Source organism: Homarus americanus, unplaced genomic scaffold (genome assembly GCF_018991925.1).
Source record: "Homarus americanus isolate GMGI-L3 unplaced genomic scaffold, GMGI_Hamer_2.0 scaffold30768, whole genome shotgun sequence".
Classification (NCBI taxonomy): Eukaryota; Metazoa; Arthropoda; class Malacostraca; order Decapoda; family Nephropidae; genus Homarus; species Homarus americanus.
In genome coordinates, this window is record NW_024746690.1 from 342,036 (window position 1) to 358,400 (window position 16,365).

A 16,365-nucleotide genomic window follows, 5' to 3' on the forward strand; every position below is an offset into this window, starting at 1 on the left:
ACCAAACTGTAAACAATGTCACGTGATCTTGCGGCGATTAATTCCCCATCATCGTTATCTGGAAGAGTTAATATGTGAGTTAATAGAGTTTTATAAATATGACAAACACCCGTAAGACATTCTCCAAAGACGAGTCGTGATTGGTCTGATGGTACCAGCCAATAACAGTCTCAGGTTACTAGAAAAAACACGCCTCATTGGCTTAGTCCCAACCAATCAGAGGATGCGGAAGGCGGTGCTGGTGGTCAACAAGAGTCGGTGATCATTAAGAGTTCCCCCAAATTACTCACAAAGGCTAAATTTGAACCGCTCATGAGGAACAACCACACACACTTTTTCTTAGTTGCAACATACGGTCTTTTGTCTTTATAATAGAAAATACAAAGATACTCGTGTTCGCTATTTTACCTGGCAATACCTGATAAAGGAAGGCTGTACAGTATGTGAAGGGCTTGTGATTGGTGGATCTGTTTTCGGCTCTATCACTGTCAGGATGATTATTAAACAAACCAAAGGTAGAATTTTTATAATAATAAACTATTCATTGTTATTTAAGGTCATGAGGAGTTTCCAAATGTTCGTATATTTGCTTAAATAATGAAGAAAATTATATTCATGAATTGGCAACTCAACTACAACCACAGTATATATTATATACATATATATATATATATATATATATATATATATATATATATATATATATATATATATATATATATATATATATATATATATATATATATATATATATATATATATATATATGTAAAGTCCACGTGCTTTATTGGGCTAATGAAATATATATGGCTCCTCGTGTTTCGAAGCCGGATTTGGTAAAACGTTATTCTGATCACCTAAGTGATCCGGGTAGTCCCCATTAGAGGTTCACGGCGCCTTAAGCTCGTTCAACAGGCTTTGTGTGATATATATATGTATATATATATATGTATATATATATATATATATATATATATATATATATATATATATATATATATATATGCCCAAGTAAGATTATTCTGAATCCCTGTTTGGTGTTGCACGCGGCGGTAGTTGTTTACACACACCAGCTGAGCCTGAGGACTGTGGCTGTAACCTTACTACAGTAACGGGGTTGTGTAAGCCTGAGGACCACACTACCGGGGTTGTGTAAGCCTGAGGACCACACTACCGGGGTTGTGTAAGCCTGAGGACCACACTACCGGGGTTGTGTAAGCCTGAGGACCACACTACCGGGGTTGTGTAAGCCTGAGGACCACACTACCGGGGTTGTGTAAGTCTTTAATTTTAGCTCTGTTTTCAGCAATAGGTTTTTATTTAAGTTAATGTGACAGGAGGTTATAGAGTTTCCTCATTTCTTCCAGTGGTATTGTTTGGAGGAGATGGTCAATAATATAAATGATTCAACAACTTTTCCATTTACTTGTTTCCTCTACCATGACTCACCTGTAGAGGGCAGGTGTGAACATGACTCACCTGTAGAGGGCAGGTGTGAACATGACTCACCTGTAGAGGGCAGGTGTGAAGGGTGAGAGAACTCCTGATGGGACACTGATCACATAGCAGCATGTTCGTGTCTGTAGACAAAGAAATAAATTTTTAACGAAAATATTCTGTCGGTAATTCTTCTGTGGCACTGATTGTTCTCGTCTTCTGTGGCACCGATTGTTCTCGTCTTCTGTGGCACCGATTGTTCTCGTCTTCTGTGGCACCGATTGTTCTCGTCTTCTGTGGCACCGATTGTTCTCGTCTTCTGTGGCACCGATTGTTCTCGTCTTCTGTGGCACCGATTGTTCTCGTCTTCTGTGGCACCGATTGTTCTCGTCTTCTGTGGCACCGATTGTTCTCGTCTTCTGTGGCACCGATTGTTCTCGTCTTCTGTGGCACCGATTGTTCTCGTCTTCTGTGGCACTGATTGTTCTCGTCTTCTCTTAACTGCTGTATAAAGTATTTGTATACATGTAAAGACTGATGGAGGGTTGTCTTTGGTTTTCAAGTGAATAAGTCTCTTTTTTCTTCTCTTTTTAATAGTGTAGGTGACGGTTAGCATCAAAAACAACTTATGGAATTGCACCAAAATTTCTGTAATGTTCTTTGCATGATAGTAAACAAGAAACTGGAAATGAAAATGCTCAGAACCTAATAGAATCTGACCTAACCAACCTAACCTAACCTAACCGACCCATCCTGACCTAGCAGTTTGCTAAAATACCAATTAAGGTAGAATATTTGGAAATTATAAAAGATAATTTTTTTTGTAAGGTTAATATATTTTAGGTGTACAGAATGGTACAGTGTTCTGACTTATCACCTGTTCAACAGGTGACTAAGAGAGTAAGCTGCAGGGAGAGTGAAGGTGTCCAACAGGATGATCATGTGGAGGAGTGCATCCAGGCTCACACACATGGTGACAAGACAGGGGTAAGTTAGCCAGAGATCTTCAACCTACACCTTAATGGCTAATGTATTTCTTAAGTTTTGCCATACTGTTCACTTTGTTTCAAATCTCATTCGAGAAACTTGAGTTTCCATTAATTACTGGTCAAAAATTATTACAGTATGTACTGTACTATGCTGCATAATTATATTGTATTTTACTTGTTTTTATTATTGGCTTATAATAATTATGTACACCAAAAATTTTCAAAAACTTGTTTTATATCATTTAATGTTTTGGGAAAGTTTTCAGTATGAGAGTATGAAAAATTAATCCAATTTACAAAAGGTTTTCAGGATTGGAACCCCTTTGTAAATCAGAGAAAGCCTTTATTTTAATAAATACTTTGTACAGTATAAATTTTTTTAGCCTCAGTTCACCAAGACAACTCCAGATGTCTTTGATCCGTGGGAAAACAGGAAATCTCACTCCTCTTTTACATAAGGTAATGACTATTAGATAAATATATTAATTATTTTTTTCTTAGAAAGATAATTCCAAGTGTAAAAATATAATTTTTGAATTCTTAGAATTAATGCAATCTTCAAATAATTTGGTAGTACTTTCATGTAATGTTTCCATAAATGGCTTTTAGCTTCTATTAAAAATTTTTAACTTAATATTTTGTACAGTGATTGTATATCTTCTCACTTTTGAGACATTGGTCCGTCCAGTCCATGCGATGAGAAGCCAAGCTGCCCATGCTCGTGATGGCTGCTCTGTCACCTTCATCATCAAATTAGCGCTGAGTGGAGGTACTCTTCTGGGTGTAAAGGTATGACTCGCTCTTCTGTCACACAAGGCTCCTGGATTTTATTAAGATTTTCAAAATATCTTGAAAAATCTTTACAAAGGAAAATGTTTGTGTGTTGATTCTATTGTCATATTTAACTTCATTTGTACATTTTGTTATTTACAAGTATTAGTTAGTGTGATGTCACTGTAGGTTATTGTTATAAACTGTTTGTTGTATGTTACAGGTTTTAACCTCTCCATTAAGGGTGGAATGCAAGGCAAGCCAGCGAGGACAAGAGATACATGACAGACTACAAGGATCAGAGGAAAGTGAGGACTCTAAAGATCCTCCATTTGATTGGCTTGCCTTCTGGCAGTTACTGAAGCCTCAGCTGCATTACTTCTTGGCTGCAATGGGGGTAAGGTCATGTAATGTAGCTTATATCTGTCAACTTGTGTCACATCATTTGTTAATACCAAATACTGTCATGTGAGTGTTCAAAAAATTAAGATTATGTGAAAATACAAGAGGAAAACTGTACAAAAGGAGAAATTTAGAAAGCCAGTCATTGAAAGGAGGCATAATACACAATGGAGCAAAGGTAAAGCAGATGTCTTTGGAAAATAAAGTAGCATTTGAGAATTTATGGATGATCATTAAATGGTGATGCAGTCTGACTGTGACCCAAGAAAGGTGACTCTGGTACAGGAGTGCAGGATAGTCAGTGTTCTTCATCCTGTGGAGATTCACCTCCTCATCCAGTATGAAAAACTATTTCATTTGTTTTGTGACCCACAAATATGGATATGGGAGTCAAATAATTATTTTCATTATTTTTGTATATCAAAGCATAATGTGTTTTTCCAAGTGTTACACGCACACATATCTATAGATCTGTGGTAAAACAGTAGCACAAAGCAGTGAGATCGTTTAGATAATATTAAATACATTACTTGAGAGGTACAAGTTACTGTGATGGATAATTTTGGAGTTTGAGTGTTGAAGAATTAATAGAAGGATAATGTTTTAAATAAGCTTTAAATTTCAGAGTGCCCTAATTGTTGCCTTGGCCAATGTTCAGGTGCCAATTCTTCTGGGAGATGTTGTCAACGTGGTAGCAAATTTTACAAGTGAAGCAACAAATGAAGGAAGAAACTATATGCAAGAAATTTCTGCTCCTTCTGTTAAACTGCTTCAGTATTATGTTGCTCAGGTTGGTTGAGTTGTTTTATGAGTTTATTTTGTTCTAACTAGACTTATAATGTAACATATGGCATCACAAAAATTGTGACCAAGTCTCAGGCCATGATGTGGATCATTGACCTTTGTCCAGGTGGGCTAATCCCCATTAAAAAAAAAAAGGCTAATTGTTACTCAAGTAAAAGTATCCAAAGTTCACTGTACTCAATTAGAGGTAAAAAAAGTATCTCATTCATAAAGTACTCTAGAACTGAAAGTAAAAAGTAACAACAAAATTATTATTCGTCTCAAATATTAAAATAAATCATGCAGTAAATTATAAAGAACTTGTTAAGTAAAGATAAAAACAAAAGACACAGAGCATTACACATTTTTATTTGCAAATCTTTCTATTGAGATTAATCAATAACTGATTCAAAAAATTATGGCTGTCCAATCAGGATCTTTTAGGCTTTAATATAAGCCCAGCATGACTAAGCAGACGCTCCCAGGCAGCAGATGCAGGTCATGAAGTATGGGTTGTTGTCTCCGTAGCACTGAACAAGGAACTGGAGAAATGACAGAATGTGCACGTAAACTCTGTGTTCGTCACTGGGTTATTTTTCCTTTTTTTACGGGGAATAGCCCACCTGGGCACAGGTCATCGACCCACAACGGGGCCTGGGGGGGAGGGGGGGGCGCAAAAAAATAAGAGTAAAAGGAAATTAAAAATAGACGAGAAAAGTTATTAATCTACACCACGAAGATGCCGGAAAACCAGCTTTTTGGAGTGAAACAGATTGTACGAGTATGGAAACACACAAGAAGGCAGAGCATTCCACAGTTTGGCTATGTGAGGAGAGAAGGATGTACTATTATGGGTTATTCTAGTGTGACCGACATCCACACAGAAACGGTGGGAACAGCAGGCAAGACGTGTGTTACCAGCCCGTGCTGAGCTGTACAGCTATACCTTCATTGTCAATCTTCATACATGCTGAGCTGTATACTTGAACTGTGTACCTACATTGTCTTTATACATGTTGAACTGTATACTTACATTGTCTTTATTTATGCTGAACTGTATACCTGCATTGTCTATATACATGCTGAACTGTACACTGTACCTACATTGTCTATATACTTGCTGAGTCAATGTAAACTTGTATGATGATTTTACTGAATAAATATGCCATCTATTGCATAAACCTATCGGAACATTAAGTAACTATAACAAAAAATTTTATCATGAGAATATAGATCTGATTTTGTCTGTCTTTGTCTGATTTAGTAGTTTTTTTTTTTTTTTCAGGCCATCTTCACCTTCTCATACATAACTTTTTTAACAAGGATGGGTGAGCGTATGGCAGACAATCTCAGGCAGCAGCTCTTTACCTCTCTCCTTGAACAAGATATTGCTTTTTATGATCACCACAAGACAGGAGAACTTGTGAACAGGTCTGTTTTATAACTTTGTATCGGGTACCTTGGTTTGTATATACTACAGTGGAAATCTGATGAACTAGAAAAGTTAGTTAAGTTCAAGAGCAGTCTATTTCCTTTTATTTTATACTTGTTGGTGACCAGGGATGTAATATAAATGCTGTAATCAAACAATAGAGTGTATATTTTCTAGCTACCTCAGTAGAAATTGTGAATGTGCAGTACAAAGCAGCACAGGAAGAGATCTTTCCAGTCTATGTAAAAAGTATGATTTTTTTAACAGGATTGTGAATATATGGTACTTGATTGAACACAATATGAGACTCCAGCATGACTGTTGGTCAAACAAAACCAGCAGCCACACAGAAATAGAGCTTACTATAACCCCTCACACAATAGTTCTTCCATAAACACTATACAAAGCTTCTTTAATTCAAATGAGTCTAATGATTTTTGACACTTTAATAACTTTCAGTTAACTGTTGTTGTATCATGTAAAGTATCATCACTTTATGTGCATTGAATAAATTTACTTCTCCAGGTTAACTGCTGATGTACAAGACTTCAAAAGTTCCTTCAAAATGTGTATATCTCAAGGCCTTCGTAGTGTCACTCAGGTGAGTTTTAGATTAAGTGTATTATCTTGTATATTTTTCATCCTTATCCACATTGGTAAGGCTTGGGCAGAGATGATAACCTTCCTGCATCTTATACAGTATTCATTGTTAAAAAATGTTTTTAGAATCATAAAGTGATGAACTAGTTGGGCTTAGTCACTCATGGAAATGTCACCAGAGGAGAGGTAGAGGTGGTCCTCTATCTTCCTTGATGATTCTTGTCTTTGGCCACACGTATTAGAGCCCCACTTGGTGATCTGCTATAATTACATACAGTATTTTCTCACCTGCTATAGTTTCTTATAGGTGACAGTTATTTTTCCATTCTCTTTCTAGTTTTCCATACATGTGTTATTCTTTTCCATCCACTGGAGCTTGGAATATATTCTTTTGTGCAGAGTGTACCACGTACAAATAATGTTGAGTAAAAAAGAACAATAACAAAAAATACATTTTATATATGATATGGTATAGTGTTTGCCCATGATGTTAGTGCACCTTAATATTTGAAACAGGACACGAAATAATTATATCATTTGTCCATTAACCCGTTCACTACTGGGAGGGCACTTTTAATATTTTATTTGGCTAATACCAGACGATTTTATCCATCACAGTGATTAAACATACAAGCTTGGGTACAATAGACCCTCACTAACTGCAGATTTCCCATTCATGGATTCCAGGTATCCACAGTATTTACTCTTTACCATTCACAAACCATGGACAGTCTTATGTACTCCTTACTTTACCATTCACAAACCATGGACAGCCTTATGTACTCCTTACTTGATGGCAGCAGATATTTGTGACACCTTTGTGTTTGTACTGTTACTGCCACCTTTCAGCTGTCTGTAAGCGGGCCTGCCATTTTATTTTATTTATTATGTAACATGTATCCAGGTTCCTTTTCTTTGGTTAGAAGATAATAATTATAGTACAGCTAGAAGCAAATCCTAGCAATGTTTTGTGAATTACCTTGCTGGTAGTTATATGCTGGTCAGCTTTCAGGTACGTACAGTATATGATTAAATAATGCAATTAATGGTTTATCCTCAGATTGTGGGTTGTGGAGTTTCCATCTACATGATCTCCCCACAAATGGCAGGGTTGACTGCACTCTTAGTACCAGTCATTATTGGGACTGGTACTGCATTAGGAAGCCTTCTGCGTGACGTCTCTCGGGAAGCACAGCACCAGGTAAGGGTAATGTTCATAATTAAAGGTTAAGGGCAAAAATATGTAGTACAGGTACAGGGTATTGTCTTGGCCTCTGACATACCCCGGTAGCTACAGCAGAGCTACAGGCATGGGACTTTTTTATGATTTAGGCTTTTTGTAAAACAGATATTTGTAAATCATGGACTGCCTGTATAGTTTTTGTCATTTGTTTGAGAAGCAGTGGATATTTATTACTAAAACAACTTATATTATTCAATCAGTCTTGTAGTGACAGCATGTACCAGTGATCTCTGAAGTCCTTTTGTCATTTGTAACAATGTGAATCAACAAATTATTTTTTTATTACCACCATAATGTATGCCATTTATACACCTGATAATGCACTTTGAGCCTACAGTGCTTATTAGGTCAGTGAGTAGAAATTGTTAACTTCTCTCTGAGTGGGAAGTCTATGTGATCCTGTCAGGTTCACTCTACAGTGCAGTTCATGTGTTCACCACTGAGTGATTGGTAATGGATTCATTTAAGAATTATGTTTGTGATATATGCATTTGATGATTCAATATTTATATACTGTATATTTTTTATTGTAATATTTTGAAAAACTCACACAGTACTGTTCTACCACCGAAGGAACTAAGTTGTAGGGATGAATGTTCTTATCTGAAAGGGTGAAGCTAAATTCGTAAGAGTGAGTTTGGGGGCGGGTCACAAATAATATGAGTTAGAACCTTATTACTTTATGTACTAAGTTTTTTCACACATAAATAAACTGTTCATTTTAGTAAATAAATACATAAGTTGTGTCTGTTTAATGGAATGGTAAGTGAAGTGGTGACAGACACTGTAGGAAAAGGGTCAAGTAAGAATATTTTATTAAGAAAGCTGAAGGGGTGGAAATTAGAGTTTCCATTAGCAGTTTGTCTGTCATAGTTTTAAAGTGAAAGGAATAGGTATAGAAGTGAGGAAGGTATGATTAAAGTGAAAGGTGATATTCTTATGATAACATATATAGATGCCATTATTTTTTTATTTATATCTATCTGATGTAATAGATACCTTTACCTCAGAATCTTCATTTGACAGGTTGCCCGAGCGACAGGTGTTGCTGACGAATGTCTTGGTAACATGCGAACTGTTCGAGCATTTGCTATGGAGGATGCAGAGAAAGACCTATTTGCCAGAGAAGTAAATAAGTCAAGGCAGCTTAATGAACTCTTGGGCCTTGGTATAGGGATCTTCCAGGTTTGTTGTCTCATATCATTCTGCATTAATAGTTTAGTTAATGGATTACAGGCTATAGCAATTAATGTATTAAAGTGAGATAAAAAAGGAAAACCATTACATGAATGTGATAAAAACTCACCAGTTTATAATGTACGTATACAATATCATTTCAGGCTGGATCAAATCTTTTCCTGAATGGAATAGTGATGGGAACCCTGTATGTTGGAGGCAGACTAATGTCCAACAATCAAATTAAACCAGGTGATCTAATGTCTTTCCTGGTGGCTTGTCAAACCATTCAGCGGTCCCTAGCTCAGCTCGGCATTCTCTTCGGAACTTATGTCCGCGGCATCAGTGCTGGTGCACGGGTCTTTGAGGTGAGACACAGTTTACCTTAAGTCTGATTATTGATTTTTAATCTTTGTTTTAATTATAATGGATTTTAGAATATTAGTACAGTAACTCATGTGAGCCTTATGGTTACCCAGCATAAAGCAAAATCCTTGTTTGACGACTTAAAAGCCATAGTGGGTGCTGCTGGGTACCCCCCCCCCCTCCCTGCAGGGGATAAATCGAGAAAAATCAACTTTTCCAAAAATAATTATATAAAAAAAAATGGCGGTAATAGGTGGATGCTCTGGAATGTCACCCGGGGTGCTCTGGTCGGACGTTCTGGAATGTCTCCCAGGGCCTAAGGGTTAAGCGAGGACTTACTGTACCCTCTTACTTGATCACATTTTGCTTATCCACACTACCACTACTACAGTTTATTAATATATTAGACTATACCATCTCTACACCTCCTTAATATTGTATACTTTAGTTTTTATATAATTATAATTGTTGTCTTCTGTAAAAACTTGGTCAGTGGATTTACAGACCATAGCTGTGGAAGCGCTTTATTATATAAGAACAACAACAACACCTGCCCATCACTTCACTCAGGTAGTTGTTATTGTGTGCCCTACAATAACGTTGTCCTTATGTTCAGTCAGAACGTATGTGACTGTGTCAGGCTTCCACCTGTGTAAACAAGGAGTAAGTGTTTTGTTTAAGAACATTGAAGGGTTGGACAGTTTGTCATTAATCTGGGCTCGTAATGTAATATAAATTATTTGTTTCAGTATGTCAGTCTGGATCCAACAATACCTGTAAGAGGTGGAAAGGTAATCCCATACCATTCTCTAATGGGGAACATTGAGTTCAGAAATGTATCATTTGCTTATCCTTCAAGACCTGATCAGGTATGTCTAACTTTTTTATTTTGTGTGTGCGTGCGTGAGCATATGTTTGTGTGTGTAAGGGATAAATTTATAAGATTCACCATCTTTTTCCTTTAAATCTTGTGATCTTGAAGGAAGTGTTACGCAACTTCAATTTACGCATCCCAGCTGGTCGGGTCGTGGCTCTGGTTGGAGCGTCAGGAGGCGGCAAGTCTACCGTTGCTCAGTTGATGGAGAGGTAAAGTATAACATGATTAGTATTTCAAAATGTAGATAAAAAATCAGAGAAACAATTTACCTATTGTTGTAGGGTCTTTTTAATAGAGAAACATGCTGACAGAGAACTGAATGATTGAACAGAGTGACAGCTTCTAGTTGTAAACCAAAATTTTGATCACTCGTCCCAATCTACAAGACCTTTGGCCTAGAGGAACCTGTGGATGGAGTGACTTCAGAAGCTAGACTAAGGTTGTTGACATGAATTTCAACATTTTAAAATGCTGATTGTGTAAGAACACTTTAATCAAAACACATCGAAGTTACGTTACTGGATCACTTGCATATTCAAACAGCTAACCAAGTCAAAATCACTTAATGTGGCGAGGTATAACACGGAACACAGGATTTTACCTGTGGACGCTTCAGACGCTAGACTGAGGCCAGTGTCTTGCCTCTCTCCTCCCATGCTCATTCCCGAGATCCTCTAACACAAATAATATCAACAACTACGTTACTATACACTTTGACGTGTGAAAATGAGACTACGAACTTATTTTAATTTCCTAAGCTCAACTTTTTAAATTAAAGTGTAACTGAGCTGTTGAAGGCAAGAATCAAATTGATTTCAAGATTCAGGATGGCAGTCCCTGGTGGGCAGAGCGTAAGACAAGGAGTATTAGGTTACACCCATTAGATTCTCAGAGATACATGACGTGACAGTTCCCTTCAGGATAATGAATTACTTTTGTAATTAACATCCTTACAACAAGTTCACCATGAACATCAGATTCTCTGATGTTCATATGTGAAGAAGAGGTAACTTCAGCATCAGTTAGCAATTCCAAGCATCTCCAAGAACGACTTCAATGATACCTCATTCTTCCAGTAGATTCTACCGTGACTTCTATTGACAATTTCACTAACAGTAAATACAATTGAAGCTTTCAACATCAGTCACAAAGGATCTTGAACTCTTCATCTGTAATCGGTCATATCTAATTTGACACAAAACAGAGGTGTTCTCTCTTAAATTCAAATTTCATGAACACCCTATGAGGTATTTAGCAATACCCGAGTCTCTGCGTTAATACGTAATGGAAAATGGAGGACTCGGATCTCCTGAAGCGGTTAGAAAACGAATGCTTCAACTGGTGGACTCAAAGGTTTAAAGGTTTTGTGGGCGTGGAGCATAATATGAATTATTAGGTGTTAAATAGACTAGCTATGCTATTGTGACTATGACACTGTAGGTGCAGTGTTACCAAACAAACTGATAGATGCATCACCTCCTCACCACCTTGTTAAGCGCCGTGAACCTCCATTGGGGATTGCCCGTGCTAACTATGTGGTCAGAGTAGCATTTTACCAAATCCAGCCAGGAAACACGAGGCTACATATATATCTCATCAGTCCATATTGCATGCGGACTTTCATATACAAACAATACCTCACTAGTTGGGAATCGAACCCGCTTGTGAACAGCGATCGCTACCACCGCGCCACAAGGACAACAAAAGCTGTGGTGTGTGTGCGGGTGTAAATAAAAAAAGACTCCCTAGCACTTAAAGTTGCCAACACCACTGGAAGGTAGCTGTAGTGAATGTTTCATGTTCCTTGTGTTCCATTTTTATGTACATGGGGACAGAGTAGAGAATCCTTAGCCACCAGGTAGGAGTTAAGAAATATCCTTCTCTATATAAGTGGAGTGTTGTTGTGTAGAGATTAATGCATGCTGTATATGGAATTGATTACATGCATAACTTTGATCAGATTTTATGATGTGAAGAATGGCTCCATAACAATTGATGGACTTGATCTTCGCTCTCTGGATCCCTCCTGGCTACGTGGCCGTGTTGTTGGATTCATCAACCAAGAGCCAGTGTTGTTTGCCACATCCATTAAGGAAAATATTCGCTATGGATATCCAGATGCTACTGATGCAGAGGTAACCAAAGTGTCTTCTTTAAATTTTGTCTCTTACTTGTTTATATTAACAACCTAATTATTTACATATTATTGGACTAATTTCCGATCATTGATATTTTAATGAAATATTAATTTTTCTGACTGGCAATTACTGATGTTTTATCTTATAGTGGATTGTTAGTCTGTAATTTTGGTGTTAGTTATTTTTTTTTTTCATGCTGATAGTAAATACCTGTACTGTAATAATTGTGAAAGATTGATTTTTACTTACAGGTAATAAATGCTGCAAAAACTGCAAATGCCCACGAATTCATTACGTCTTTTCCAAGTGGCTACGACACAGTGGTCGGAGAACGTGGTGTGACAGTCTCTGGAGGGCAGAAACAGCGCATTGCTATTGCCCGCGCCCTTCTTAAGAATCCAAGGATACTGGTCTTAGATGAAGCAACTAGGTTAGCACAAAGTTTTTCACTCTTAAAGTTAAATTTTCAAGGTCTTTCAATATTTTGTAAAGAATTAATTCATTATACCTTAACTCTAAACACAATAGATTATCTGCCCTATTAAAACTGATCTCTCGGTATGGAAAGTTGGAATCACTCGGCATGATCTTCACATTTGAATTTTATCTCCTGTCAGTCCCACATGAGGTGATAGAGATTGAATTGAAACAGAATTCAATTGAAACAGTTTATTTAGCCAGAAAAACACAGATACAGATACAGAGACTATACTGTATTATTATTATTATTATTATTATTATTATTATTATCATTATTATTATTATTATTATTAATATTTATTCCCCACATTTACTGGTACAGAATATATATATATTATTTTGTGTACAAAGAATAGCTTCCTACACTCGCAAATCATCCTCTGGGCAACATGACACGTCCAACTGCTTAGCCTGGTTGCTATGGTGACACTTGAGGGCGGCCACGCATGAGCAGCCAGTGTTTACGCAAATGGCACTGCTGGCGGCTGTGTTAAACTTTTATTTAGCTTTTCCTTAATAGTTTTAGCTGCATATTTTCATCTAGATTGTATTTCAATATGTTTTTAATGTGTTATGTAGCAAATTACAGTTAGGTAGGTTTTTTCATGTTTGTTAAACTGATTTCGTGTTATTGGGGTATTTTTGTCATTGGGAATTGAACCCCATTTGTTTCTGTGTGTTTTTTATTCAATATGCAAAAATTCACCTCACAAATGTTTGTTTTTTTGTGCGGGGGTGGGGGGCCTAACCCATTCATATCTTGAGGGATACCTGTACAGATATATCCCAACAAGATCTCAAATAAATACACTAATTACCATTTTCCATCATTATTGTCCTTATTTATGGCTTCTTGAACCTTTCTGTAGCCAACTGGGACATTTGGCAACCTTATATTATTTTTTATTTTTTAATAGGTACAATACATATTCTGATGCAGTTTTGGGGCAGATAATAATTGTTGGCAGGAAGTTGAGCAGATGGAATTGCTTTATTGTTGGGTTTCTTTTTTGAAAGTTAGTGATTTATTCCTTTACAGTGCTCTTGATGCAGAATCCGAGGCTGTGGTCCAAACAGCTCTAGAAAGCTGTATTGAAGGACGCACTGTACTTGTTATTGCTCATCGACTGTCTACCATCCAGAATGCTGATGTTATTGCAGTCATGTCTCATGGAAGACTGGCAGAGGTCAGTTTATGCATTTTCTTTCCTGCCAAGGTAATTAGTAATATAATAAAGTTTACTGATGTGAAAGAATATTTAAAGCTGAATACAAATTTAATACAGTCTATGAGATATTTTTGCTGTACTGCAAACATGCAGCACATCCTTAGTTTATAAGTTTTAACTCTCATGACAAGTATACTGTATATGAGTATAGTATCACTCTTAAAATCTTGCTCTCAGTCAAGAACATGCAAATCCAGTACCTGTAGTAGGATGGTTCATCATGGCTACCAAGTATTACTGCCCTGGGTCACAGTAAAAGATTATTCTCCGACCTCCCCAAAGTTCTTTGCTCTGCATGCATAAATGTGATCATTACAGATTTCCTTCCATCTAAAGAAAGCTATTTTGACACATCAATGAAATGAAAATATATTTAATCACAACTTGCCCCTGATGCAGCATAGGGAAAGACATCCCTTCACTTCAAATGTGCAGACCTCTTCCTATTATGAGTCAGTTAATGTGGGCTCGGCCCTTATGCGAGGTATTTGTGTTGGCTGTATGGTGCCACTGGAGCTTTCTATTCTTTTATTCCATGCCAGTTGTGTCACAAGTTAGAGCACTGTCCTCCATATATTTATTACATTATTATTTTCATCCTCTTCTGAATCTCTCAGTACTGTTACAAGTACTGTATCTTGTAAATAATGTTTTGATATTATCTGCTTTCATGAATGAATCTACAGTACTGTGTTGTTGATCGCAGATTGGCACTCACGAAGGGCTTAAGAAACTTGGGGGAATTTATGCTGACTTAATCCGCCAACAACAAAAAGAAGAAAAATCTAACAAGAAAAGTTCAAGAGAGTTATAACAATAGGATTCCCTAGTTGGTTGATTTGTAAGTTTATATTAGGATTTGTTACTCAGGGTAATGTCTTATGAATTTGAGTTTATTATATTCTAGGTTTTGTTCATAAATGTATTTTACTGTAATGTACTTTACTTGTATAGTAATTTTGGATAATAATCTTGTCTTGTTCTTTGATTATTTATAAGCAAAATAGTGTTTTGAACTGTACTTATTTTGTTGGTTACTCTGTTGCTGCTGAACCAAGTGAAAAGAAGTTTTAAAGTCATTTATTGGAGAAAGAAAACTGCATCAGAGGAACTATGGGATGTACAGGGGAATTGTTGTGCAGATATTATTATATGGGCTTTAAGCACAAGGTTGTGGAGGTATGAGGTAGGCCAAATCACTAGCAACAGAAATGACATCATTTATCAGGGTTTGCTCAGGTGGTGTGCACATATGAAGAGGATAGAAAGCAATTTTTTTTTCTTTAATATGTATATAATTCAGGGATAGATGAAAGATTGGGTGAAGGATGTATTAAGAGTGAGGGAGTGGACATCAAGGAAGTAGTGGTGTGTATAATTGACTGGGATCATGTTGTCCACGTCTGGTGATTGTTGGAGAAGGATGTACGGCTGAGGGATGATGCTGAGGTTAGGTGAAGCAACAGATGTAAGACAAATAGATATCTCAGACCATATTGTGGATGGGGAAACCATTGTACTGTAGAACACATTTTTTGCAACAATTAAGAATGAATAGATGACAGCAAATGAAGGGAGTATCTGTGTGTACATAATAATAATAATGATTAACGGTTTATTGAAAAAGTTCAGCAGCCCCAAGGCTAAAAATATACATTAGACAAAAATGACTTATTCATACAAAGACATGGGGTAGGTGGGTTGTTTAACAAAAGCTTTCATTACTAAACGGAGAAGGAACATGAATTGAACACAAATTATAACCTACAGTTGATGGCCTGGGCTGATCTCTTGCCATCTGTGTGAGGTCACGTAGGGCACGTTGTGTAGTAACTCGTCCATGGGTGTTGATATGAAGGACCTCACGTGGTCATGGAGACACCGGGTGGTGTGGTGTTTACATGGTATAGTAACGTGTGTGTGTGTGTGTGCGTGCGTGCGTTTGTGAAAAGGTTCACATCTGTGTCTCTTGGGTTCTAATTGAAATCATTACTCTGACAAAGTTTCAGATCCTGGAGCAGCTGTGTTTTCAATAAAATAATTTTTGTCAGTGTGTGAATGTGTCATTTATTTTTCATCCACTTTACTGAAGATATGTCAAGTTCTCGTTCCGAAAGATAAACGGTTTGGTAGTACAGTATAAGGCACTAATTGTGCAGCCTAGTGCCTGACTTGGGTAATATAAATATAGCCAGACAAATTTGGGGGTTGAAAAGCCAGAGGTCCTTAAAGTTCCTAGGACCCCACAATGTAGACTGGAACCGATTCAAAGTAGTTCTGTATACTGCCCGATTCTGAGGGTGAGAATCACCCCTTGAGGCTGAAGGCTATGAGTCTTCACTGTCACACTAACACATGCTGTTCTTAACCTTCATTTGACTTGACCATAAAGCACCATTTCTGGGTTGACTCCATAATTTTAGACAGCTTAGCAGACAGGAG

General features: G+C 37.0%; 1 protein-coding gene across 2 annotated transcripts; it reads left to right on the forward strand.

The window, feature by feature from the left end:
• The first annotated feature begins 1,049 nt into the window (after positions 1 to 1,049).
• Positions 1,050 to 15,618, forward strand: LOC121879382 (mitochondrial potassium channel ATP-binding subunit-like). Of its 2 annotated transcripts, none has more exons than XM_042385988.1 (17): positions 1,050 to 1,276; positions 2,326 to 2,424; positions 2,810 to 2,885; positions 3,099 to 3,215; positions 3,421 to 3,594; positions 4,225 to 4,389; positions 5,668 to 5,813; positions 6,340 to 6,415; positions 7,475 to 7,615; positions 8,684 to 8,842; positions 8,998 to 9,201; positions 9,949 to 10,068; positions 10,182 to 10,285; positions 12,037 to 12,211; positions 12,466 to 12,644; positions 13,734 to 13,881; positions 14,630 to 15,618. In XM_042385988.1, exons 2-17 carry the CDS (start codon positions 2,372 to 2,374, stop codon positions 14,735 to 14,737), a joined length of 2,145 nt encoding a protein of 714 aa, XP_042241922.1. In that variant the 5' UTR covers positions 1,050 to 1,276; positions 2,326 to 2,371; the 3' UTR covers positions 14,738 to 15,618. The 2 variants fall into 2 exon arrangements, with proteins under 2 accessions (XP_042241922.1, XP_042241923.1); XM_042385989.1 differs by having other exon boundaries at positions 2,816 to 2,885.
• The last annotated feature ends 747 nt before the right edge of the window (positions 15,619 to 16,365 follow it).

Excerpts from the sequence above, each read along its gene's own strand:
- LOC121879382 (XM_042385988.1), top strand. The coding sequence starts at position 2,372 with ATGATCATGTGGAGGAGTGCATCCAGGCTCACACACATGGTGACAAGA. Across the intron at positions 4,390-5,667 it reads TTCAGTATTATGTTGCTCAG|GCCATCTTCACCTTCTCATA; the intron begins GTTGGTTGAGTT and ends TTTTTTTTTCAG. Across the intron at positions 10,069-10,181 it reads ATCCTTCAAGACCTGATCAG|GAAGTGTTACGCAACTTCAA; the intron begins GTATGTCTAACT and ends GTGATCTTGAAG.